At 40.1% G+C, this 26,682-nt stretch overlaps 1 protein-coding gene across 1 annotated transcript; it reads left to right on the top strand.

The window, feature by feature from the left end:
• The first annotated feature begins 1,735 nt into the window (after nt 1-1,735).
• On the top strand, nt 1,736-25,909 carry LOC138976794 (zinc finger protein 501-like). Its single transcript, XM_070349685.1, has 3 exons — nt 1,736-1,777; nt 13,175-13,374; nt 19,620-25,909. Exons 2-3 carry the CDS (start codon nt 13,275-13,277, stop codon nt 20,672-20,674), a joined length of 1,155 nt encoding a protein of 384 aa, XP_070205786.1. The 5' UTR covers nt 1,736-1,777; nt 13,175-13,274; the 3' UTR covers nt 20,675-25,909.
• Nucleotides 25,910-26,682: the final 773 nt, after the last annotated feature.

The following is a 26,682-nucleotide window of genomic DNA, read 5'->3' as shown; positions in this document are numbered from 1 at the left end:
GACTGAAATGTTGATAGAAACGTGCGCATGCGTATTAGTAGGGATTCCCCCAATTTCCCCGACCTTGACCTTAATACTCTCGCTGTCACTACTTTGGCGTTCAAGTCAGTTCATACATTGTGAACAGTTAGAAAGTTGACTTCGGGAGTTCCCACTTCGAAAAGAGGCCTCTACTTCCAGTGTTTCTTACTTCTAGTTCATGCATACGGGCCCAGGCGACTGTGCTGTGTGCACCGAAATGTACCGGTGTAACACGAGAAAATTACTCCCACGAGATTTTTACTCCGGAGTAAACATTTCGTACGAAAAAGTTACTCCCTTTACGAAAAAAGCACTCCCCCAAAATTACTCCCCAAGACAGGTGAGTTCCGAGTAAACATTTTGTACAAAAATGTTACTCCCCTGACGAATAAATAACGAATAAATTACTTCACCCCATCACGAGCAATTTAACCGGCTTCCCATGCCAGGTGTACGAAATTTTTACTCCCTTGTCCCCTGTTAGTCTTGGTGGTGGAAGGGGTGGAAGGAGGGTAGCGCGACATTCGTGTGCGCGAGATCACTTATTGGCATTATCCCTTCGCCCGCATCCCATTTTTGCGTACGAGATTTTTACTGGAACTAAAATAAAATGGGGAGTAAAAATTTCGTGGAGGGAGTAATTTTTTCGTGCCGTGGGGAGTTCTTTTCTCGTACGAAAAGTGTACTCGGAGTAAGAATTTCGTACGAAATATTTACTCCGGAGTAAATTTTTCGTGGAGTAAAAATTTCGTGTTACACCGGCTGCACTTCTTAATACTGTTAGACGCAAAGTAAGAATCCTGGGCAGAATTGGAATAATCGGGATTTCCCGAAACCTCACTTGATTTCCAACAAAGCGCCGCATTTCTGGAAATGGCAACCCTTCGACAGTGCCACAAATAGTTTACCCATTTCACGGGTTATGAATAAGGTATATGAAAAAAGGGGGGCGGGGGGAGGTCAACTGTGTAATAATTCTCTAATCAGCGCACAGCTAGCTGCTGTTGTCTCGATCTATTTTGAACACAATGAATGAGTGTTAGTTTGCTACAACAGGCAGAAACAATCTTTAATTTGAATCAACATTTTGCTAAAATCAATCACATCGAAGGCGCACAGACTTGCACATTAAGTTCCAAGAGCCTAAGTCGGATTGATGACCATACAGTGACGATTAGCCTACACTTAGTACAAAACTAGATGTTGTCTCTGCAGTCCAGAGAGACTGTGTGAGTGTAATATATAATCAATTACAATGGATAGTTACTAGCGAGAAGTTCTATCGGAACATTTTTGTTGTGCATTTGTTGGTGTAAGTTTAAGATCTGTAACGTTAAAAATGACGTCAAAAATTAGTTGGTGTTGGTCGAGTGGGATGTGTCGGTGATCAGTGTTAGTCCAGCTCGCCCAAGTAATTAAAAGTGTGGCTTTTTAAAAATTTTGGGTTGGTCCTAATTATACAATGCATCAGCTTTTTCAAGATTAAGCAATGATCATTTGAACACACAAGGATCATTATAGGCCAACATGACTTGTATCATTTTACAACGCATTCAAAGAAAGAGCAGAATTCTCACTATGCGCGCGGTACATTTCTGGAATTGCGTAGCTCGCAAAGTTGGAATTCTTACAATGGCGGCCATTGCTCAGGTCATTTCCGGAACAGCGCCGATGACGAGATGAGTCGCAACAAAACTGACGGAGAGTACAGTCCCCTGGATCTCAGCTTTTAATGGCGAACGAACTGACTTCGAAGGTAAGTTTTGAGAAGTGTTTTGAGACAAGTTTTGACACCATACGGCTATAGGTAGGACGTCAGTCGGGCTTCTGGCAAAATATACTCCAGGCTGAATGTTTCCCCATCAAATGCAACAAGGATGATGTACAGGCAGTGGGAGAAAAGCTGTGTAGTTCGACAGCAAAATTGGACTCTTTCATTCGGTAAGCAGTCAGTGTAATGATCGCATTTTTTGCCTGGGCCCAGTTTTCGATTTCGATATAGCCCAGACTGAAATGGCTTCCCCGTCAAATTTAAAGTGGTACATTTTCATCTGAGGGAAAACGGCATGTCAGATTTTGTCCAGAGTTCATTCCTTTTAGGCCGTGGCTGGAGATCGGGAGAGTTGGTTACGGCCGGTGTGACGTTTTCATCTTTCGCCGTGTTGATATTTCGCTTCTCGGCCTCGTTGTCGGTTGATCTAGTATAAACTCTACACTGAACCAAAAAACACCCTTCGATAGTACTGATTAGCGACCTTGTGTACCTTACATTCATGGGGCCAAATTTGTCCAAACAATTTTTTTAATTTAACTTAGAAATTTGATTCATCCTAAAATATTTTCCTTCTTACTCAAGGGACGTAACCACTCAGTACACGTGTTGGGCGCATAGTAAGAATCCGGGGCAGAGTTGGAATCTCGCGGGACTTCGTCACGCCTCAGTAGATTTCCAACAAAGCGCGTCATTTCCGGAAACGCACCGACTCATTCTAGAAATGGCCCTCCTTTCGACTAGCGATGCCAGTCTGATCGCCAGTCTGCCTCTCGCCCTTGACCATGATGGGTGACCACAGGGAAGAGGTGGACAGTTTTGTCGTGGAACTTACGCAGAAAATACAACCGTGCTCACGCAGAAGAAATATGACAATATTGTGCTGTTTCTAAAAACAAAACGTACGGACCACATTGAAGATGGGAAGTCTTCGAAGTTCAAGTGGTGGGTGCGTGAAAAGAAGTTTCAGCTCGTGAACTTTCCAGGATTGGACTTAAACGACGTTCTCGGCATACCCAGCAAACAAGAGGTAAGTTCGTAGTTATGAAACGTGACTGAAAGTATTTCGCTATGTTGTTTTATTTATTTTTTAGCATGTTTATTTTTGTACAGTTAATGAGTTGTGGTTATCTCAACTGTTCTTGATTCCATGGCTGTCAGTGTCACTGTCAGCCAAATTTCTGTTGATATTGAGACTGAAAGTATCAGATGACATGTTCTATGGTCCATCCAGTGAATAAAACTCAGTTTCAAAGTTCTATGCAACCATGTGTGATCAAAGATAATTCAATGTGTAACAGGTTTCCTAAACAATCGTCCATGTAAATACGAGCTGTGTGCCTGCCATTCATTATAGTCATGCATTTTCAGTCCTTTCAAGTTTAAATGATTCGTATCATTCTCTGTACTTTTTTCTGTAATACTCTAGTTATAATAACACAGACATACAACAAAAACATATCCATGTCAAACATTTTGGTTTCCATGTCAACAACCAGTCAGAAATCAAGTTAAAACCTTAAACACAGGCCGAAAAATAAGTTATTACCTTTTGTTGTTCATAACTTTACAGTTACACCGTGACATAGTTACAATTTAATTGAATATTCTTTAACTTTAAGTGCTCAGCTATCATTGTAATAAAAGATGAAGGTGTTCATAACTTTACACTAATCTTGCTTAAAATTAATCTGAACAATGACAACTCATGGCTTAAAATTTATTCAGTTACTTCAGACAGAAGCTAATTAGGTTCATTAATATATACTTATATAACTAGTTTCAATATTTGCCCCCAAACTTCCTTGTTCCTTTGATTCCTACAACATTGGTCTTGCTTAGACTTAATTAATTCATTTTGTACTGTTCATGCAGATTAATCGTAACACTTAAGAAGTGTCATCTGTCAGTTGTAGAACTTGTAACCTCTCTTAATTCCAGTAGAAAGCACTATAGTTACAACAGCATAATATATATATAATATGATAAAGAAATATCATTTTGCGCTCTGAATTCTCAGTATTTCTCAGTTAATTATGTAAGTGTCCACTTGATCTGTTGTTGTTGTTGTTGTTTTTAATATATCCAGACCTCAATGAGTTGTTTTGCTATGATTGTTGCTTACTTGTGTGCAGAATGCTGAGTCGCTGCTGGCAAACATTCCAGTGGCTGTGATGCGACAATGTCATTGCCAGATGTTCAGAAAATACAGTCATCAGAGGCTTCTGCAACATGGACGTCCTCGAGAAAAAAACATGTGCGGCATGCCATTTTGCTCAAAACCGGATTTGGCAGACTGGGTGCAGAGTGAGAAATGTCACTCCTGGTGCCACTTTGACTGTGCTGGGGGTGGAGATGACGAGAGCTGAGGTCTCGGCAGAAGATGTACATTTTGTGTGTGTTGTGTGCAAGGACTGATGAGGAAGTGTTGATTTATGTCTTCTACCTTCCACCTGCATGGGGTTTTTTCCTTCTCAATTTGTTCATTAGTGCTGTATGATGTTCACTCACAGACTTTTCTCTGCACATATTCAGGGTCCTGTGTGTATGTGTTTTCAAAAATCATGTTGTTGTTCTTTCCAAATCATCTCTTATTGACTCACCTGAGTAATTGGCGAGTCTAAGAATTCATATACATGTGTCAATCCATATATCCGGCCAAAAAACTTAACATTTGAGGTTAGCTTGGTTGTTTTTCAAGCTAGACCTCTGAAAAATTTAGGGTTCGATGATCTTACAAAGTCCTTTGTACTGGAAACTTGCATTCTCCCAGTAAGGTAATATATTGTACTACGTTGCAAGCCCCTGGAGCAAATGTTTGATTTGTGCTTTTGTGAACAAGAAACAATTGACAAGTGGCTCTATCCCATCTCCCCCCTTCCCCCGTCGCGATATAACCTTCATGGTCGACAACGACATAAAACACCAAATAATGAAAGATCTTACAAAGTGACCTCAGTTTGGTTGACCCTCTTCAAATTTTGGCGTCACAGCGGGGTCATGTTCGTTTCATTGGATTAAAACTTGTGCGTTGAAGCTATATCAGATGTTTTTGAAGCTACAGGTTTGAAACCTTGTATACTTCTAGTGTTTGATCATCTCCAGACTTGACCTAAGTTTGATTGACCCCTGTCAAGTTTTGGGGTCACAGGGGGCATGCAGTCATGTTTGTTTCATAAAACTTAACGTTGAAGTTATCTCAGATGTTATTGAATCTTAAGCTTTGTAACTATGAAAACTTCAAGGGTAGTTGTAGTTGATAGCCAACATGAATCTAGTTTGAGATACCCCTGTCACATTTTGGGGTCACTGCGTTGTGTCATTATTGCATTGCACAACTTTGTTACATTTTCCATATGTTTAAATCAACATATTCAGGGGGTGTCCAGAACGTATGTGTGTATGTGTTTTCAAAAATCATGTTGTTGTTGTTTCATAGTGGCACTGGGTTTCTTGTGCAAAGTTTAAACGGATGTGTTTTGTAATTTTTTTTAGTCGTGCTGTACAGTTTGACGCCAGTTTACAAGTAGTGCTTCTGCTGAGCATCAAGATGTGATTAATGTATTTTTGCTGTCTGTCTTATGGATTCTTGTGCAAAGTTTAAACAGAGGCATTTTATGATTTTTAAATTGTGCTGTACAGTTTGACGTCAGTTTTCAAGTAGTGCTTTTGCTGTGTGATTATTTTGATGTGATTAATTTATTTGTGCCGTCTGTTTATTTTTGTGTGTGGGTGTGCCAAGTTTTTACAGAGGTGTTCTCCTGTGAATGTGAGTTTTAAGTAGTGCTGTACAGTTTGACCCCAGTTCACAAGTAGTGCTTCTGCTGAGCATCAAGATGTGATTCATTTATTTTTGCTGTCTGTCTTATGGTTTCTTGTGCAAAGTTTAAACAGATGTGTTTTGTAATTTTTAAGTTTGTTTTGTGCCGTCTGTTTATTTTTGTGTGTGGGTGTGCCAAGTTTTTACAGAGGTGTTCTCCTGTGAATGTGAGTTTTAAGTAGTGCTGTACAGTTAGACCCCAGTTGCATGAGACGACTTAAGCTGGGCGGAAACGTGCTCAAAGTTGAGATGGTTGACTTTACGCCCAAAAGCGCGAAAACCGGGGTGCATGAGCGGTCTTACGTTCGTTGAGCACAGCGTTTCTTGCTTAACTTTGAGCCTGCTCCCCCCCCAGGCTTAACGCTGAGCTTGGCAGAGATAACAGACTTAACCAGCCAGTTGCCGCTTGCTAGAGGATTTATTTAAACCTTTTATCATATGGTGCTATAATAGGTCGCACCAACGCGACAGAGTTAGACAACTTTCTTGTTTACTTCATCTGTGCCCGGCAACCAAAAGGTTTTTGTTTTTGTTTTCTTTAGGGTGAAATCATTTTTTATTTTTTTTTATTTGTTGAAATATGTATTTATGTATTTATTTATTCAATCATTAATATATTTATATTTTGTTATCTTTTTTTTATTTGTTAGAAATCATCTTTTGTTACCTAATGCTGTCTCTAATAGTTATAAGTGTTTTATAATTTGATTTTTAAAATTCTATTTATTTAATCTTTTTTTAAATATTTTTTTTTTAATCTCACATTATATAACTTTGGTTTCTTTTTCTTCTATTTTGTTTTTACTTCATTTTTTATTTTGATATAATTCGTGTTTTTGTGTAATTACTGTATTTTTATCTTTTTTTTTTAATTACTTTTTTAATTTTTGGTCGATGTTTACCTTTTCAGTAGAGAGCGATTCAAGATCAAGAAGACAATCTTTATTTTTCTTCTACTCGATCCAACATGCACAATGCACAAAATAGTACTATAACGCCGTACGCTCTACTTTGTACTACACACGGCATCTCCTGTGTTGGTATGAGCGCGCGTTTCCTGTGAATGCTTGAATGCGCCCAGATGCCGCAGAGTACATTATTGTGTAACAGACGGTCTCTGATGCGCCCTTTTCCCGCGAACCAACTAGACTGCAGTTTGCATTGGCTGTTGCTGACCACATTTCCCGTGACGTCATGGAATCTCCCACTAACGCTCCAAGTAGGTCGACAACGTCGACTTGCCCTCTTTCTCTGTTGAGTCGGCCCTAAAGACGGCTCATGCACCCCGACTTCGTTTCGTGCTTTGCGGATTCTTAACAGAGCAAGCTTTAGAGTAAAGTCGAACCGTTTGAGCTTGGAATTTAAGTTCTCTCATGCAACCCACCCCAGTTCACAAGTAGTGCTTCTGCTGATCATTAAGATGTGATTCATTTGTTATGTGCTATCTCTTAATTGTGTGTGTGTGTGTTAAAGAGACATGTTCTACTGTGGCATTTAGATGTGCTGTACAGTTTGATTGCAGTTTACAAGTAGTGCTTCTGCTGTGAGATCATTGTGATGTGATTAATTTATTAGTGCTGTCTATTTGTTGGGTCAGTGTGCCAATTTCAAAGTGTGTCTTCTGTGACATTATAGTGCTGAACAGTTTGACCCCAATTTTCTAGTTGCTTCTGCTTTGTGATCATAATGATGTCACTAATTTTTTTTCTTGTAATTTTCTTGAAGTATAGTTTTTTGTGTGTTTGACTGTCAAGTTCAAACAAGTATCTTCTGTAACTTTTGAGATTTGCGTTACCGTTTGACCCCAGTTACCAAGGTTTGCCTCTGCTGTGTGATAATTGTGGTGTTATAAGTTACGTTTTGCAGTCTTTTGTGATTTCTTTGCCATCGATCCATTTTCATGCAAACAGCACAAACTAAGCAGTAACGTACTTTGTTTTAATCAATAAGGCAACTGAGGCTGTATCCTGAATAATGTCATTATTGTGGGTATGAAAGCTTTGTGCACCGTAAAATATTTTTTTACCCTTGAACATTTCTTCTGAATTCCATCTTCTAATTTTTGTATCTCTGTATTTGTGAACAACAAACTTGCCTAATGATGTTTGCCTTTCCATTTTGTGTGTATAAAACTAAATGAAATGGTGTGTGTGTGTTCATTGGTGCTCATACATTTTATGTGGGTTTTTTTGTGGGAGAATTAAAGTTTTGATTTGCATCACTGATTTCTTTGTGTTGGTGTTCCTGTGAGACTGTGGGGTCAAAGACAAGCATTTGACCTAGGGTGTGAGTGTGTGTGTGCATTGCTCCTCAAGCATCATGATGTATGAATTGTCTTTTCTTGTCTCAATATAATGACATATATAATTTCATGCGGCTTTCCTACTAAGACAGAGAAGTGAATCAAATGAAACATAATGCATGTGGGACGTACAATAAAAAATCTATATAATTGTAATCATGTGAGGTGTTAAAAACGTGCATAAATCCCTTCAATTAACAAGATGTTATGGTTTGAATACCTGAACCAACCTTGTTATTTTTTCCGTTTTAAAGCCAGGCGAGGCTTCTTAATCCTCACCTTAAATGCTAAAATTCGTTTTTGGCTGCGTGCTGCCCCTGCAATCCGCCAAGGCCTAGGCGGCCCTTGGACCCCGGCAGTAAAAAAAAAGTTCAGTCGCAGGCAAAATTCAGACTCCCACCCATGTAGTGTAAAGCCATTAATCACAGTCATAAGTTTGTTTTCATATTCTGTTTGTTTGTAAATTCAGTTCATTGATCTCTGTTTTGGTCTTTGCTTTGTTGCTTTGGTTGAAAAAAGTGACCTCTCCTTCTGAGAAAGCTACCTCTCTTGTGTGGTGTGTGAATTTAATTAAACAAATCATGAAATGTATGCATTGGCAGCTAGTGCTTCCTTCCCTTTGTTTATCAAAGACCAAAAGGCATTATTCAAAGAAAAGTCATACTCAACTTATATGATGCAATCAAGCACACAAAATGTAGCACATATAACATAGCACAGTATTGTTCCAAAGAAATATAAGAGCACCCCTTGTACCCCCCAAAAAAACACAAAAACACACACACCTTGCTTAGCATCATAATGATTGGGATAGGCAGACACTGTGTACATTGAAACTGGAGATGTATTTGTTTGGGAAATTCCATGACGTCATCTAATTAATATTAATATTGGTCACGTGTGTAAAACAACTATGCTGTACCATATTACCAGGTTTTTCACATATGCACACAAGCACACATTTAGTGCTAATTTTTGCATTAACTGACTTTAATCCTTTCAAATTCTTACACCCTCTGTATGAAAATTATGGTACCTCCTGTTGATCTTGTACATGTGCCACCAGGACAAGTTGTTCACAACCATTACTTAAACTGTTTCTAATGATGAAAAAAGTGTTGAACACAAAAATATGTCATTTTGTTCTCAGTATTTACACATTCTCAAGCAAGTAATAAAAAATTGTTCTGCGCTTCTGCCCATATATATAGCTATTGAATATAATCTTTCTCTCATAGAACACACTTGGGACATATACATACATGCATCTTCAATTTCTGTGACACTGGGTGTTCCCAATGACACAAGAATGGCCGGTCACAATGAGTTAACAGTCAATAATGTTAACAATAAACCTGTTAAGATGCAGGTGGCATATCATAATGAATTTGATACTGAATGCTGTTGGTGGCTTTTGTATTGACAATAAAATATAAAGAACGCAAAAGTTTACGGAATACACAGAAATTATCAAGCGAGTTTGTTAATGGATTTTACTTTACAATAATATAACATACTTACTTTTAGATAAAAGAAAAGAATTAAGTGCAAATACAATTTCCACTCAGTAAGTTACATTTTTGTGCAAACTGACCCAAACTAAATGTTAACTGGTCCCTTGACTCCTACTTACAGTTACCAAATACCTACCCTGAACCCAACTATATAAATGCCTAGATGTTTGGCATGATGATGGTGTGCTTGGGGTGTGTGTGTGCGGGTGTGTGGGGAGGGGGGGGAATGCATAAATATAGCCACACACATACCCAAACCAACTATACTGTTTCAACTTTAACACGGTACATTGAAGAAGAAGACAATCAAGCAACAATTAAGTTACGCATGAGTGTTGTCAACGTTACTTAAATTGTAAGGGTAAACTTCACTAGCACCAGTTAAAATGGCAAACTGAAGCGCTCGATCGTTTGTTCAGAACGACGTCCGACTGAAGTCAGTGTTTATTTTTCCAAGGTTCGTAAGTAAGAAAAATAGCAGTTGGTATGATTTTGTCTAATGCATCTGTTTTATTACAACCAACTATTGATATTTTAAACATACGTTGATCATTGTAGTCCATCAATTATCATTTAATCATCGCATTCTAAGAAAGAGCAAAATTCTCACTCTGCGCGCGGTTCATTTCCAGAATCGCGTAGCGCGAAGTTGGAATTCCAACAATGGCGGCCATAGTTGGAATTCCAACAAAGCGCAGGTCATTTCCGGAAAAGCGCCGCTGACTAGATGGGACGCAACACACGTTTTCGAAGAATTCGATTTTGGGGGTGAAATCTATGAAAAATTTACCACCAATTTTCTTCACATGCAAGAAACTGACATGCTTTTCGTCTATAAATAATTTCACTTCTTAATTTTACCAGGAAACAACATTTCAGTCTTGATTATATGTCGAGGGGGAAATATGTACACAGTCAAAAGATGAAATCGTGACACTGGAGCACCCAGGCTCGGGGACCGGTGTAGCGATGTGAGATTGGTGATATGATTGAGGTCTAACGAATGACGTCTCACAACGTGCGCGGTCGTCTTTGGCGGTCAAGAAAGCCGCCGCGATCATTGCGCAGACGACACTTCTAAACCGCCAATATTTTTTGTGCGCATCACGTGCTCCACATAAATCGGCCGGAAACGAACCTGGATTATGGATATATATATACATACTCGAGAATTAAATGTTGTTTCGTGGTATAGTTAAAGAAGTGAACTTATAAATTAAGGACGAAAAACATGTCAGTTTGAGTTTCTTGCATGTGAACAAAATAGATTTCACCCCAAAATTCGATTTCTTCGATAACGTGTACAGAGTGGTTACGCCCCTTGAACGAGAAGGGAAACATTGTAGGATGAATCACATTTTTTAGTTTAAATAACAAAAATTGGTTGGAAAAATTTGACCCCATGTTTGTATTAGGTACCCATGCAAGTACTAACGAAGGGTGTTTTTTTGTTCAGTGTGGAGTTTATACAAGATCAACGAGGCCAAGTCAAAAGGTGACAGAGTCGCCAACAGATAATCTTTTAAAAGTTGGGCAATGGGAAGGTCGCGTGGTGAATGAAGTCTCAATTAAAAACTCCAAATAGTTTCAGACGCTCTGGGTCGTCTAGGACCCACGAAGTACGGTGAAGGTTAACGTGTGTGCTAGTGTGTCATTACTCATTCACACTCACAGCGTTGTTATAATAACTGAAAGTGTTGGTTACTCATTTTTACATTTGGGTAGTCAAGTTTTGACTAAATGTTTTAACATAGAGGGGGAATCGAGACGAGGGTCGTTGTGTATGTGTGTCTTTCTGTGTGTGTGTGTAGAGCGATTCAGAGTAAACTACTGGACCGATCTTTATGAAATTTTACATGAGAGTTCCTGGGTATGATATCCCCAGACGTTTTTTTCGTTTTTTGGATAAATGTCTTTGATGACGTCATATCCGGCTTTTTGTAAAAGTTGAGGCGGCACTGTCACACCCTCATTTTTCAATAAAATTGATTGAAATTTTGGCCAAGCAATCTTCGACAAAGGCCGGACTTCGATATTGCATTTCAGCTTGGTGGCTTAACATCGAACGCAGAAGAAGAAGAAGCTTGGTGGCTTAAAAATTAATTAATGACTTTGGTCATTAAAAATCCGAAAATTGTAATTAAAATAATTTTTTTATAAAACGATCCAAAATTATGTTCACCTTATTCTTCATCATTTTCTGATTCCAAAAACATATAGATATGTTATATTCGGATTAAAAACAAGCTCTGAAAAATAAAAGTATAAAAATTATGATTTAAATTCAATTTCCGAAATCGATTTAAAAACAATTTCATCTTATTCCTTGTTGGTTCCTGATTCCAAAAACATATAGACATGATATGTTTGGATTAAAAACACGCTCAGAAAGTTAAAGCGAAGAGAGGTACAGCAAAGCGTGCTACGCAGCACAGCGCAACCGCTACCGCGCTAAACAGGCTCATCAATTTCACTGCCTTTTGTACGAGCGGCGGACTACGGTCATTGTGAAAAAAAGCAGTGCGTTCAGTTTCATCCTGTGAGTTCCACAGCTTGACTAAATGTAGTAATTTTGCCTTACTCGACTTGTCATTTTTGTCCTGGGCTTACTATTAAAGCTGTGGTCTATTTATGACTATCCGGGGCTACGAGTTTGAAAAGATAAGGTGAAAATCATGTACAGAATTCTGTACAGCAAACGCTACCCGAAACCCCATCTATACGGCGTGTATGACCTTGAGAGCTTCAGTCAACGCTTGAATTTTGCAGTGATAACATCCGGTTTGCTCTCTCAAAGCTGGGCATACTTGTCAAGAAGGATCGAGCAGAAAAAAATAAACGACTTGGCAGGGATTCGAACTCAAGGCCTCGGGTCCTCGAAATGTCGGGGCTGATGTCTTAACCACTAGGCCACTCCACCAGTGTTGTCAAAGATGGAAAAAATAATAATTTTATATCAATCTACGCTTAAACTACCATTCACGCGTTGCAAAAACGTAAAAATTGCCCTTCAAATTTGCCTTTATTTGCAAACATGTTTCACGGATTCGCAGTACATGTTTACATCGTCATGCTACACGACATTCGCGCCTTGCAAATAGCTGCGATATCTCTATTTACAACATGCAAGAAAAATGACAAGAAGAGTATTTGAATCTCTCCAAAGCTCTGTGAAGTTGAAAACAGACATCAAAGAAATAGTTATACATGTATTCACTTCTGAACAGTGGGCGGATAGATACATAAATCATGCTGCTTCAAGAATAACATAACATGAATTCATATCAATGTTTTTCCTTATTTTTCTCAATTGGCGCAGTGGCCTAGTGGTTAGGGCATCAGACTCGAGGTCGAGAGTTCGTATTTTCGCCGGGGCGTTTATTTTTTCACCTTGATCTCTCTTGAAGATAAAATATGATCAGTCTTGAGAGAGCAAACCGGATGTTATCCCTGCAAAATTCAAGCGTTAACTGATTAGCTCTCAAGGTCATACATGCCGTATAGGTGGGGTTTCGGGTAGCGTTTGCTTTACAGAATTCTGTACATAATTTTCATCCCTGTCTTTTTAACCTCGTAGCCCCGGAAAGTCATAAATAGACCACAGCTTTAATGTTTTTTTTCACTCCAAAGTTTGTCTTCTGCTTGCACGATTGCAAAATAACAACTGAAATGCCTAATTTACCTGCTTTGCTCTAAATGTTCAAACCAACATTGTATTTTGTTTGTCACACCTGTGTCTTGAACAGTGAACAGCCATGGATCCTTATCACCTTGAACAGTGAACAGTCAGGGATCATCAACACCCTGAACAGTGAACAGCCAGGGACCAGGGCTTCTCGTAACAGCATGGAGGAAGATCGAGACACAGGCGTTGTCGTCAAGATAGAGATTGATGTGGCTGAAGACATGCCGCAGTGTTGTTACAGGGCAGAACCCCTTCAATACGGTAAGGCCAATAAAATATATTAAACGTATGCAAAACTTGCAGAATGCTTGTTTTTATTGACTAACATTAGTAAAAGGTGAGTCTCAGTAATGAGTTGTGTTGGGAGATCTCCCAACATGATCAAAGTCTGTTTGACCCTTGCCAAATTTCCAGTTCACAGCCTGCATGGTCATTAACTCTTACCAGTTCGCTCCCTTACCCATCGTAAGCAAGCTTACGATGCCCCGCCCCCTGTAGTTTTCCACTGACCAATTATCTAATTATCGAAACAAAAATTGGTTATTTTACATTGGATCGGTCGGACAGTGGATAAACTCATTTGTCATCATTTTCACGAGTTTTCATTCACAAGCACTTGGGAAATAAATCTCATGTTCCCCGGGGAATAAATCCCCGGTTACCATAGTTGCAGGAAGCCCTATTACATGGATAATCAAAAGCAAACCCAATAGAAACGCTCGAGGATTCTTCGGCTCTTTTCATTGGCGTTTCCCCAGACATAAACAGACGACAAGACATTGCTTTGCAAAGTTCAAAAAACCAACTGGCAAACTGGCAAAAGTAAACAAAAAAACAAAACTACTTCAATAAATTCGTCACAAACAAATGAAACCTACCGATATGTTATGTCTTCTTACAAAGTCATGGAGTGCGTGTATCTGTGTTTCGATACACAGACGTTCGGAGAAACACGAACGTCAAGTTCAAGTAAAACGACACCTGACACACACATTTTGACCCGTGCACAAGACGTTGTATCGATAAACGAAGCACAAATAAGAAACAATAATAAAAGCAAAGAAAATAGCAACACGATATGCAAACATCTAACAAAGCCGAGCAAGCAGAATGACAGGTCTAATGAAAAACAAAGAGGTACCGAGTCGGAAACAAGATCGCGATTCTTTCCTTCGTTGCACGACGCAAATCTTCTGTGACCTTTGACCAAACGTAGCTTCCACATTCGATCACTCAGCTTAATATTTACAACAGAAAGCCGAGGGGGTGGAATACCGAGATGAACCTACAGAACTGTGCATCCTCAAACCTGACATATTCATCCCAACTCATTTAATGAACTCAAAAACACAGAAAGTTGCTTTCACACGCCATCTTTGATTGCCAGTGGTTATCAAACCGGGACCCGTGTGGTTATCAGCACGGGACCCGTGTTTCAAAGCATGGCTCCCTGGGTTGATTGTGCACTTGTTTTCTCACTACCAAAATGATGACAAAAACGATGTTTGATGGTTTGTTGACAGACCAGCTTTTTTGTCTGTCCGAGGGGGAGCGTATCGTCTTTTGTTTCATATTTATTGACCAAGGCCGAAGGCAACCACCCATCAAACATCTTATAATGTTAGACACACTTTATGACAGAAACAAGCAGGGTTTTTGTTATAAGTTAGTTATAGAAATGCATTATTAGCCCCCCCCCCCCCCAAATAGTCTGTTAACGGTAATATAGGCCAAAAAATAGGGTCGGTAGGTCGGGACTTTTTTTTTTTTTCCCCAAAAAAACTTTTTTAAGTTATTTTGCAAAAAAAACGAAGACCCCCTTTTTTTCCCCTTCAAAAAAACATATTTTTAAGTTATTTTGCCAAAAAACAAAGACTTTTTTTCTCCCCCAAATGCCAAAAAAAAGTCTAGGGTCGCGCGAAAAAATAGGGTCGGTCGGGATACCGTAAACAGACTATTTTTTTTTTTTTGCCTTAGGCATGCGTATGTCATGAAATGTCCAACTTTGAAATTTGGGTGGGGGTATTCAGGTGACAATAACTTTTTTGTTTATCAGCAAAACTCAATAAAACTTTGCTATGTTAGGCCCCCCCCAAAAAAAATAGTCTGTTTACGGTAACCCGGCCGACCCTATTTTTTTCGCGCGACCCTAGACTTTTTTTTGGCATTTGGAAAAAAAAAAAAAAAAGGTTTTTTTTTTTTTTGCAAAATAACGTAAAAATATGTTTTTTTGTGAAAAAAAAAAAAAAAAAAAAAATCCCGACCTACCGACCCTATTTTTTGGGCCTATGTTACCGTAAACAGACCTATTTTTTTTTTTTTGGCCTTATGTAAAATGAATGCCAAAACAGACTAGTTAGCAGCATATCTAAAATAAACTGAACACAACAAAAATGTCTTATTTGTGTTTGTCACGTGTTCCAAAATATGGGCGTACACATTTCAACAAAAATCATGTTGTCACCCCCATAACCTTTGTTTACCTTTAAAGATAGCACAATTCTCTTTGCAAATATGAAAAGCTTATTCATTTTCCTTTCATTTGATATATAACTTTCTATATTTCATTTAGAATATGACCCCAGATAGCCACTCGGCAAGTAGGCACCAACAGCACTGTAAAATATGCCCTAAAACCCCCGAACTGGTAAGAGTTAAGAGTTAAGAGTCATAACAACATAACTTTGAGGTTTTCTCTGATGTTTATGAGGCAAGTCTGGTTGACTCAGTCAATGAGTGTTTTGATTGCACTTGATAACCCAACAGACCGAATTCTTTTGATAATCATATACAGACTGAATTCACTGAATAACCCATCGTGATATGTGACCCTCCACAGAATGAATCGCATGTCACCTTTGCATGATTCTTATATTTTTACATGTTTTAAAGAGGTTATATGCTCTATCCAAACCCGTGTTTACAAAAGAGCGAAAACTGTTCAAGTTATAAGCCTGTGACTAAGGTGACCCTCACACTGAAACTTAACACCCCGGACGTATATTAGCCTAGCGCAAAACTGCACAAGGTGACATCCGACTCATTCCGTGGTGGAGGGTCATATATATATATATACAGACAGACTGAATTTGCTTTATAACCCAACAGACTGAATTCACCTGCTAATTCATCAGACTGAATTCACTTGATAACCCAACAGACTGAATTCATTTGATAATTCATCAGACTGAATTCACTTGATTATTCAACAGACTGTGAATTCTGGTAGTTCCTGACAAAAGCATGTTTTCAACATAGAATTTTATGTCAGAATAGCAATATAAACGCTATTGTGTTTTTAGGGTAGCAATAGGGCCTGATATTTACACTCGAATAACTACAATGTGACTCGTCTTCGACTCGTCGGCATTATACTTATCTCATCTAAATATCGGACCCTATTGCTATGCTGTAAACACAATAGCTGTTAATAATGGGAGTAGAAGGATAGGCCATTTTCTGAGCTTTTCTGATGTTATGTGAGTATGTCTATGAAGAGAAATGTGCATAGAAATGAAACACACGCACACACGCACACACACACACACACACACACACACACACACACACACACACACACACACACACACACACACACACACACACACTCTACAAGTAGTACAGTTACTATAATCAAACAAAAGCAGAAGGCAATGTATTTATTAATAAAAAAAAAAGGATCTTCATCATCCCTTCCCCCTTTTGGATGGGTGAATTATGACTCAATGTATTGGAAACGAGAGGAAGGTGGTGTTATGTGTGTATATATGTGACCCTCCACCACGGAATGAGTCGCATATCACCTTTGCATGATTTTCATATTTTTACATTTTCCTATAGAGTTTTTTATGCTCTATCCAGTGGTGAAAACCGTTTTAGAAAAGAACGAAAACTGTTTGAGTTATAAGCCTGTAATTAAGGTGATCCTCACACTGTTACAAGACACTCCCCGGACTTATATTAAGCCTAGCGCAGAACCGCGCGAGGTGACATGCGACTCATTTTGTGGTGGAGGGTCACATCTATATATATACGACTAGTGTCTGTCCGACTAGTGCACGGCCAAAGTTCTCGGTGGATCTTTTTCAAATTTGGACACCGTATTCAGCTACACCCCGGACACAACCTCATCGATGAGATATTTCAACACGTGCTCTCAGCGCGCAGCGCTGAACCGATTTTGGTTCCACCTGAGCTACCCGGGCCCCCATACCGACACACCGAAGCCGCTAGATCACATCACAACGCCAAAGTTCTCGGTGGATCTTTTTCAAATTTGGACACCGTATTCAGCTACACCCCGGACACAATATCATCGATGAGATATTTCAACACGTGCTCTCAGCGCGCAGCGCTGAACCGATTTTGGTTTTTGTGTTCATTTCACCTTTCCCAGTAACTCTTCCTTATCTTCTCCAGTGTTTTGCGTTTATCTCCCTTCCTTCGTGTGGCTTCAATCCATATTCCCGTTTCTACGTTACTATTTTTAGAATGTCACTGCGCTGTCCAGAACGCTTCCCTTGCACCCGTAAGTTGTTTTTACTGTCAAAGTGAAAAGGTCGAATCAATTTATAGCCATACCGGCACGGTTGGCCTAGTGGTAAGGCGTCCGCCCCGTGATCGGGAGGTCGTGGGTTCGAACCCCGGCCGGGTCATACCTAAGACTTTAAAATTGGCAATCTAGTGGCTGCTCCGCCTGGCGTCTGGCATTATGGGGTTAGTGCTAGGACTGGTTGGTCCGGTGTCAGAATAATGTGACTGGGTGAGACATGAAGCCTGTGCTGCGACTTCTGTCTTGTGTGTGGCGCACGTTATATGTCAAAGCAGCACCGCCCTGATATGGCCCTTCGTGGTCGGCTGGGCGTTAAACAAACAAATAAACAAACAAATTTATAGCCACGCGAAAAATACACTGTCACCTATCTCTATATATTTATAGATATATACACAAGGCCAAAAAAAAAAAATTGTCTGTTTAGGGTAACATGACCAAAAAAAGTAGGGTCGGTAGGTAGGTAGGTTTTTTTTTTTTTTTTTTTTTTTTTTGTGTGTGTGTGTAAATGAAACGCCAAATGTCTCTTTTTAGCATTTTTACCTCTTTTTTTTTCTTTTTTTTTTTTGAAATAAAAAAAAAGTTTTTGGGTCGGCGCCAAATCGATAGGGTCGGTCGGGTTACCCTAAACAGACAATTTTTTTTTTTTGGCCTAAACATATATATACGGCTTCTCTGTGTGTGTGTGTGTGTGTGTGTTTGTGTGTGTGTGGGCAACACCTGTGGATTGTAGAGTTCTGTTTGTGATGGGGTCTAGCGGCTTTTGTCTGTCTGTATGTTCTGGCATTTGAGAAGCCACAACAGATAATATAGGGCTAAGAAATAAGCTCTAAAATTCTCAATCCCGTTTGACAGGACTTCGCCTGCAAAGGTGATTGTGATGAACCGCCACGCTGTCTGTCTCTGTCTCGCGATTCACCCCGGCGAAGCCGGGTATTCCTCTAGTATATATATATATACGGCTTGTGTCTGTCTGTCTGTCTGTGTGTGTGTGTGTGTGTGTGTGTGTGTGTGTGTGTGTGTGTTCGCGATGCACTTCCAAAGTTCTCGATGGATCTGCTTCAAATTTGGTGGGCATATTCAGGTAGACCCCGGATACAACCTGGTCGATGAGAATTTTCAACACGTGCTCTCAGCGCGCAGCGCTGAACCGATTTTGGTTTTTCTGTTCATCTTCCCAGATCCATTCCCAGTAACTCTTCCTTATCTTCTCCAGTGTTTTGCGTTTATCTCCCTTCCTTCGTGTGGCGTCAATCCATATTCCCGTTACTATTTTTAGAAGGTCACTGTCCACAATGCTTTCATCCCGGCGAAGCCGGATATTCCTCTACTTCCGGCGAAGCGGGTAATCATCTAGTACATATATATATATATATACGATTGTGTGTGGACAGCAATCCAGGAAAACTACCCAACATATCTTTACATAAAACTTTACATGGATAATACCCCCCAATGTTTGTTTTTTATAAATGTCTTGGATGACGTCACATCTGGCTTTTTGCAAAGTTGAGGCCGCAGTGTGGTAACTTCATTTTTTAAGCAAATTGATTAAACTTTGGTCAAACATTCTTTGACTCAGCCCGTACTATGGGATTGCATTTCAGCTTTGAAGCTTTGGAATAAATGAATTGTTTTGTTAATTAAAGTAGTGATTGAAATTAATTTTTTGCTACAGCTTCGCAGTGTATTCTTTATATTGTCTTGAATCCATAACATTATACATATGTTTTGTTTGCATTACAAACAAGAACAGAAAATGAAAATAATGCAGAAAATCGTGCTACCCTATTAAGGAAAAGTGCTACTGCGCTACATTGTAGGGACTGTAGTACAAGTTTAGTAGTCTTGGTGATACCAGATTTTCAAGTTGCCGTATTGAACTTTTAGTTTCATGTTGACAGATTGACTAAATGTATTTATTTTGTTTTACACAACTTGTTTTCTTTTCTAGTGCCAGTCAGGGAGCTTGTGGCCACAGACAACTCGGCTACCATGCCTACCGTGCAGACATTGGAAGGACAAGCTGTAAAACAAGAGATACAGACACCAGGAACACAGACTGCAGTCAGCACTCACAGCGATACCTGGCTGAAACAAGAGATACAGACACCAGGAACACGGACTGCAGTCAACTCTCACAGCGATACCTGGCTGGAACAAGAGATACAGACACCAGGAACACAGACTGCAGTCAGCACTCACAGTGATACCTGGCTGAAACAAGAGATACAGACACCAGGAACACAGGCTGCAGTCAACACTCACAGTGATACCTGCCTGGAACAAGAGATACAGACACCAGAATCACCAGGTATAGAGTGCCATGTTTGGTTCACACAGGCTGATCACTTGAAGCACCAAATGTTAATGAACTCAGTGAAGAAAAAACATGTTTGTTCACTGTGTGATGCTAGGTTCTCACAGGTCTGTAATTTGAAGCGACACATGTTGAAACATACAGGAGAGAAAAAGTTTGCATGCACAGAGTGTGATGCTAGGTTCACGAATTCTTCTCATTTGAGGGACCATGTGTTCATACATACAGGCGAGAAACCTCATGCATGTACAGAGTGTGATGCCAGGTTCACACAGTCTAGCACTTTGAGGAAACACATGGTGATTCATACAAGAGAGAAAAGGTATGCATGTAAGGAGTGTGATGCTAGGTTCGCACAGTCTAGCACTTATAGGAGACACATGTTGATACATGCAGGAGTGAAAAGATATGATTGTAAAAAGTGTGATGCAAGGTTCTCACAGTATAGGTCTTTGAGGGAACACTTGTTGACTCATATGGGAGAGAAAAAGCATGCATGTATGGAGTGTGATGCCAGGTTCACACAGTCTAGCAGTTTGAGAATGCACATGTTGATACATGCAGGAGTGAAACCTCATGCATGTACAGAGTGTGGTGCTAGGTTTAGACAGGCTGGCAATTGGAGGAGACACATATTAACACATGAGAGAAAGAGCATGAGTGTCCAGAGTGTGAAGGAACACATTTGACACAGGACGTGTGATGCTAAGTCTGTTACATGTACTTCAATGTAACACATGTCAACACGTACAGGAGAAAGAAAACACAACACATCATAACACATACGTGAGAGAAGAAACATTTCTGTGGAGAGTATGTAGAGAGTGTGATGCTATGTTCACACTGGTGATGTTGACACATGCATACAAGTGCATGGGAGAGAGAGTACTGAGAATTACTGTTTACTAATACAATGTGTCTTATCTGGTGATCCATATTTGGAGGCTTTGGTCATATCTTGTCAGATATTGTATAGTGATAGTCAACATGGGTCACCCTGTATAGTGGCAGTCAGCATGGGTCACCCTGTATAGTGGCAGTCAGCATGGGTCACCCTGCATAGTGGCAGTCAGCATGGGTCACCCTGTATAGTGGCAGTCAATATGGGTTACCCTGTATAGTGGCAGTCAGCATGGGTCACCCTGTATATAGTGGCTGTCAATATGGGTCACCCTGTATAGTGGCAGTCAATATGGGTCAACCTGTATAGTGGCAGTCAACATGGGTCACCCTGTATAGTGGCAGTCAACATGGGTCACCCTGTATAGTGGCAGTCAACATGGGTCACCCTGTACAGTGGCTGTCAACATGAGTCACCCAGTATAGTGGCTGTCAACATGAGTCACCCTGTATAGTGGCAGTCAACATGGGTCACCCTGTATAGTGGCAGTCAACATGAGTCACCCTGTATAGTGGCAGTCAACATGGGTCACCCTGTATAGTGGCTGTCAACATGGGTCACCTGTATAGTGGCAGTCAACATGGGTCACCCTATAGTGGCAGTCAACATGGGTCACCCTGTATAGTGGCAGTCAACATGGGTCACCCTGTATAGTGGCTGTCAACATGGGTCACCCTGTATAGTGGAAGTCAACATGAGTCACCCTGTATAGTGGCAGTCAACATGGGTCACTCTGTATAGTGGCTGTCAACATGGGTCAACCTGTATAGTGGCAGTCAACATGGGTCACCCTGTATACTGGCAGTCAACATGGGTCACTGTACAGTGGCAGTCAACATGGGTCACGCTGTATAGTTGCAGTCAACATGGGTCACCCTGTATAGTGGCAGTCAACATGGGTCACCCTGTATAGTGGCAGTCAACATGGGTCACCCTGTATAGTGGCAGTCAACATGGGTCACCCTGTATAGTGGCAGTCAACATGGGTCACTCTGTATAGTGGCAGTCAACATGGGTCACCCTGTATAGTGGCAGTCAACATGGGTCACCCTGTATAGTGGCAGTCAACATGGGTCACCCTGTATAGTGGCAGTCAACATGGGTCACGCTGTATAGTGGCAGTCAACATGGGTTACCCTGTACAGTGGCAGTCAACATGAGTCACCCTGTACAGTGGCAGTCAACATGAGTCACCCTGTACAGTGGCAGTCAACATGAGTTCGTACATACAGAAGAGAAAGCTCATGCATGTACAGAGTGTGATGCTAGGTTCGCTCAGTCTTATTCTTTATAGCTGCATATGATGACACATACAGAAGATAAGACGCTTTTATGTGCACTATGTGGTACTATGTTCTGGCACATTAATACTTTGAAGCAACACATGATGGCACATGGAGGAGACACAGAATATTCATGCACAGAGTGTGATTCCAAGTCTAAAACTCTGGGGTATCTGCAAAGACACGCGCTAACTCATTCCGCCGAAGGAGCCAACAAGAAGAAGACTCATTCAGCAGAGAAACAATATTCATGTACAGAGTGTGATTTTAGGTTCAAATACTTATGCCATTTGAAGAAACATATGAACACTCATACGGGAGAAAAGGTTTTATGTGCAATAGCTGCTATGTTCCGGCACATTGATGGGTTGAAGCTACACATGATGACACATGATGACACATAAAGATGACACCGAATATTCATGTACAGAGTGTGATTCCAAGTTTAAAACTCTGGGGTATTTTCAAAAACACATTAAGACATTCAGCCGAGAAACAACATGTATGTAATTTGTTAAGAGAAACAATATGTATGTCAAGAGTGTGATTCTAGGTTTATTATTATACTTAAGCCATTTGACGCAACACATGAACACTCATACAGGAGATAAACGTTATGCATGTACAATGTGTGATGCAAGGTTCCCCAGACATTATTATTTGAGACTACACATCGTCACATGTTGATACATACAAGAAAGAAACAACTTGGATGTACGGAGTGTGATGCTAAATTCACAATTCTGTCGCAGTTGAAGAAGCACATGTTGACACATTCAGAGAAGTACATTCAAAGGGACTGGGTGGCCGAGTGGTAACGCACTTGCGCTCGGAAGCGAGAGGTTGGAGTTCGACCCTGGGTCAGGGCGTTAGCAATTTTCTCCCCCCTTTCCTAACCTAGGTGGTGGGTTCAAGTGCTAGTCTTTCGGATGAGACGAAAAACCGAGGTCCCTTCGTGTACACTACATTGGGGTGTGCACGTTAAAGATCCCACGATTGACAAAAGGGTCTTTCCTGGCAAAACTGTATAGGCATAGATAAAAATGTCCACCAAAATACCCGTGTGACTTGGAATAATAGGCCGTGAAAAGTAGGATATGCGCCGAAATGGCTGCGATCTGCTGGCCGATGTGAATGCGTGATGTATTGTGTAAAAAAATTCCATCTCACACGGCATAAATAAATCGCATAAAATCAAAAAATCAACAACAAAAATCCCTGCGCTTAGAAGTGTACCCACGGAATACGCGCGATATAAGCCTCATATTGATTGATTGAGTACAAATATGCATGTTCAGAGTGCGGGGCTCTGTTCACACACTCTGGTACTTATTTCAAGTATCACATGTTAAGACATCAAGCTAGTTACTTGAAACAATAAAACACAAAAGATGTTCTTCAAGTCAGAAGGCATGCATGTAAACAGTGTGATGCAATATCTAAAAGAGAAAACAATCATTTTGACACACAGGAAAAAAAACATAAGTTTGCAGTTACCTTTTGTGACTCAGGATTTAACTAACCTAAAAGTTTGTGGCAACCCCAGGTATTCTACACAGAAAAACAACAACTCACGTGTGTCACCTGTGCTAGACGCATTCCTTAGGTCTGGTTATTGCAGGAACAACGAGAATACCCCATGTTTGCACAGTGTAAAATGCTGAATTTATTATACAAAATATTAGTGCTTGGATGAAAGTATGGTAAGCTATTTAAAAAAAAAATACTGATATATTGAACTGGTTTTGATTGGATGTTATCGTGCGCTAGTCATTGGAAGCGCCACATGGTAATGATTATAAGATACTGCCAAATGCACAGCCTGTCGGTGACATAACAATGAATTTTCTACTGCTGATACGTTGAAATCTCAGAGACCTTCACCGTGCTTCGTGGGTCGTGGACGACCCAGAGCCCCACAAAATCGTCAAAAACTTCCACATCTGTTGACCAAATTGCTTCATATTTGGTGTACATTAATTAACTTGCGCCACAAATTGCCAATGTTGTAGATTAAATGGCCTGACTTTTATGGCATTTTAAATGTTGTTTCTCTAAATTCGGTGTCGACTCAACAGAACGAGGTTTGACATTGAGCGGTAGCCATACTTACCTAATTTAAATCCTTCAGACTTGAACGTTTCTGATTATTTGAATGTCTGAGTATACACTGAAAACACCCCCTTCACCACCCAGATAATCGGTGGCCTGAAGAAAACAGCTTCAGCTAGGTTCAAGGCAATCCCTATACATGATAACGTTGGTGTCATTGGCACTGAATTCGGGAGATGTAATGTAGAACTCATTTTGCAGAGACGGAAAAAGTCGGACCATTGAACCTTCAGACTGAACATATTGTGGAATGGTCGTGAACGAACTGAAGTTCATGCACAACTATGAATATATTCGCAAAACTCAAATGTCTGCAAAAATGACCCTTTAAAGTTACACTTGCGCAATGACGCGCAAAATGTATCAATGACATGGACACATTCCCCTGTGAAAAATACCCCGATTCTGTCTGTAATTACTGTCACTGACTGTCTATTGTTGGTTATGGTATACAAGATTATTCGAATATTCTCAGAGGTAACAATCTGGAGGCCTTAAATCGGGTAAAGTTCACACCTCGAACTGTTGAGTCGATTCCTAAAATTGGAAACTTATTTTGAAATGGCAATTAAGTCAAAATATTTTATCTACACAATTGCCATTTTGTACAATGGTCATGCATTACCTGAAGTTACTGTACACTAAATATGAAGTTATTCGGTCAACAAATGTAGAAGTTATTAGCATTTTTGTGGGTGGCATCTTTTTGGGTCACCCTGTATCACACAATTCAACACTTGAAGCAATATATTTGTCTTTTGTCCATTTATAATTGTCCATCACCTGAACCAACATGTGGTTTTTTTGACTCACATGCGAAGCAAAAGTGAGTCTATGTACTCACCCGAGTCGTCCGTCCGTCCGTCCGGACGTCCGGACGTCCGTCCGTCCGTCCGGAAAACTTTAACGTTGGATATTTCTTGGACACTATTCAGTCTATCAGTACCAAATTTGGCAAGATGGTGTATGATGACAAGGCCCCAAAAAACATACATAGCATCTTGACCTTGCTTCAAGGTCAAGGTCGCAGGGGCCATAAATGTTGCCTAAAAAACAGCTATTTTTCATATTTTTCCCATTTTCTCTGAAGTTTTTGAGATTCAATGCCTCACCTATATATGATATATAGGGCAAAGTAAGCCCCATCTTTTGATACCAGTTTGGTTTACCTTGCTTCAAGGTCAAGGTCACAGGAGCTCTTCAAAGTTGGATTGTATACATATTTTGAAGTGACCTTGACCCTGAACTATGGAAGATAACTGTTTCAAACTTAAAAATTATGTGGGGCACATGTTATGCTTTCATCATGAGACACATTCGGTCACATATGATCAAGGTCAAGGTCACTTTGACCCTTATGAAATGTGACCAAAATAAGGTAGTGAACCACTAAAAGTGACCATATCTCATGGTAGAAAGAGCCAATAAGCACCATTGTACTTCCTATGTCTTGAATTAACAGCTTTGTGTTGCATGACCTTGGATGACCTTGACCTTGGGTCAAGGTCACATGTATTTTGGTAGGAAAAATGTGTAAAGCATGTGAGTCGTATGGGCTTTGCCCTTCTTGTTTTCAATGAATCTAACTGATATCCACAATGACATTTGGCACCTCATTGAAATAAACAGTGACATTTGTTTTTGTTGCATAGTTTTATATTTGTAATGTATGGTGTGTGTTTGGTTGTGTGGTGTGTGTGTGTGTGGTGTGTGTGTGTGTTTGTGTGTGTGTGTGAAGGTGCTAGTGTGTGTGTGCAGGACAACCCTGACTTATTTCACATCCCGTAGTCAGTATTAAGCTCTCGTCATAAACGCCACAGTGTAATGCAACAAGACCGATAGACTGGATCGATAGAACTGGCAAAGACCTTGCCTTAGTTCAACAGAGGAATGCGGATATAAAGATTATATCTTTACTACCCGTCATAAAAAAGTAGACATGCGTTTGAGGGCAGCTCTTTCTGATGAGGCTGTTGATTGTGAAACCAATTGTATGAATGAAAAGGCCATTTATTCCCCCACCTTATTCAGAAAACAGATAAAGTTTTCATTATGTAATGTCTATACAGTGCGACCTCCAACACAGACACACCCAAAAATCAAATTCGCAAATTTAAGGTTCCCACGTTAAAATAGACCAAAAAAATCAGAACTGCTAAAACTAAACATGTTGTGCATGTCAGTAGAAAAATCTATCTACTCTGCATACAAATTAAAACAGTCAGTTTTGTTCATATATCTTGTCTAACAATGACATTATGGCAAACATGCGGAATGGTGTATGTGTCATTTCTCTGAGAAGCCATAAAAGGCTGTTTTTGAGCCCGTTTTAGTGGGTAATGAGACAAAAAACGGTACATTTCAGTAACTCCTCAACGCATTGCCTTCACACTTTCGGCGA

This window comes from Littorina saxatilis, linkage group LG9 (assembly GCF_037325665.1).
Source record: "Littorina saxatilis isolate snail1 linkage group LG9, US_GU_Lsax_2.0, whole genome shotgun sequence".
Taxonomy (NCBI): Eukaryota; Metazoa; Mollusca; class Gastropoda; order Littorinimorpha; family Littorinidae; genus Littorina; species Littorina saxatilis.
The sequence above is the reverse complement of the archived record's forward strand: the minus strand, read 5'-3'. Positions and strand labels throughout refer to the sequence as shown.

What these genes read in the sequence shown, in the direction of transcription:
- LOC138976794 (XM_070349685.1), top strand. Translation starts at nt 13,275, where the DNA reads ATGGAGGAAGATCGAGACACAGGCGTTGTCGTCAAGATAGAGATTGAT. An exon ending in GGCAGAACCCCTTCAATACG is followed by an intron (nt 13,375 to 19,619) that starts GTAAGGCCAATA and finishes TTTCTTTTCTAG; the next exon opens with TGCCAGTCAGGGAGCTTGTG.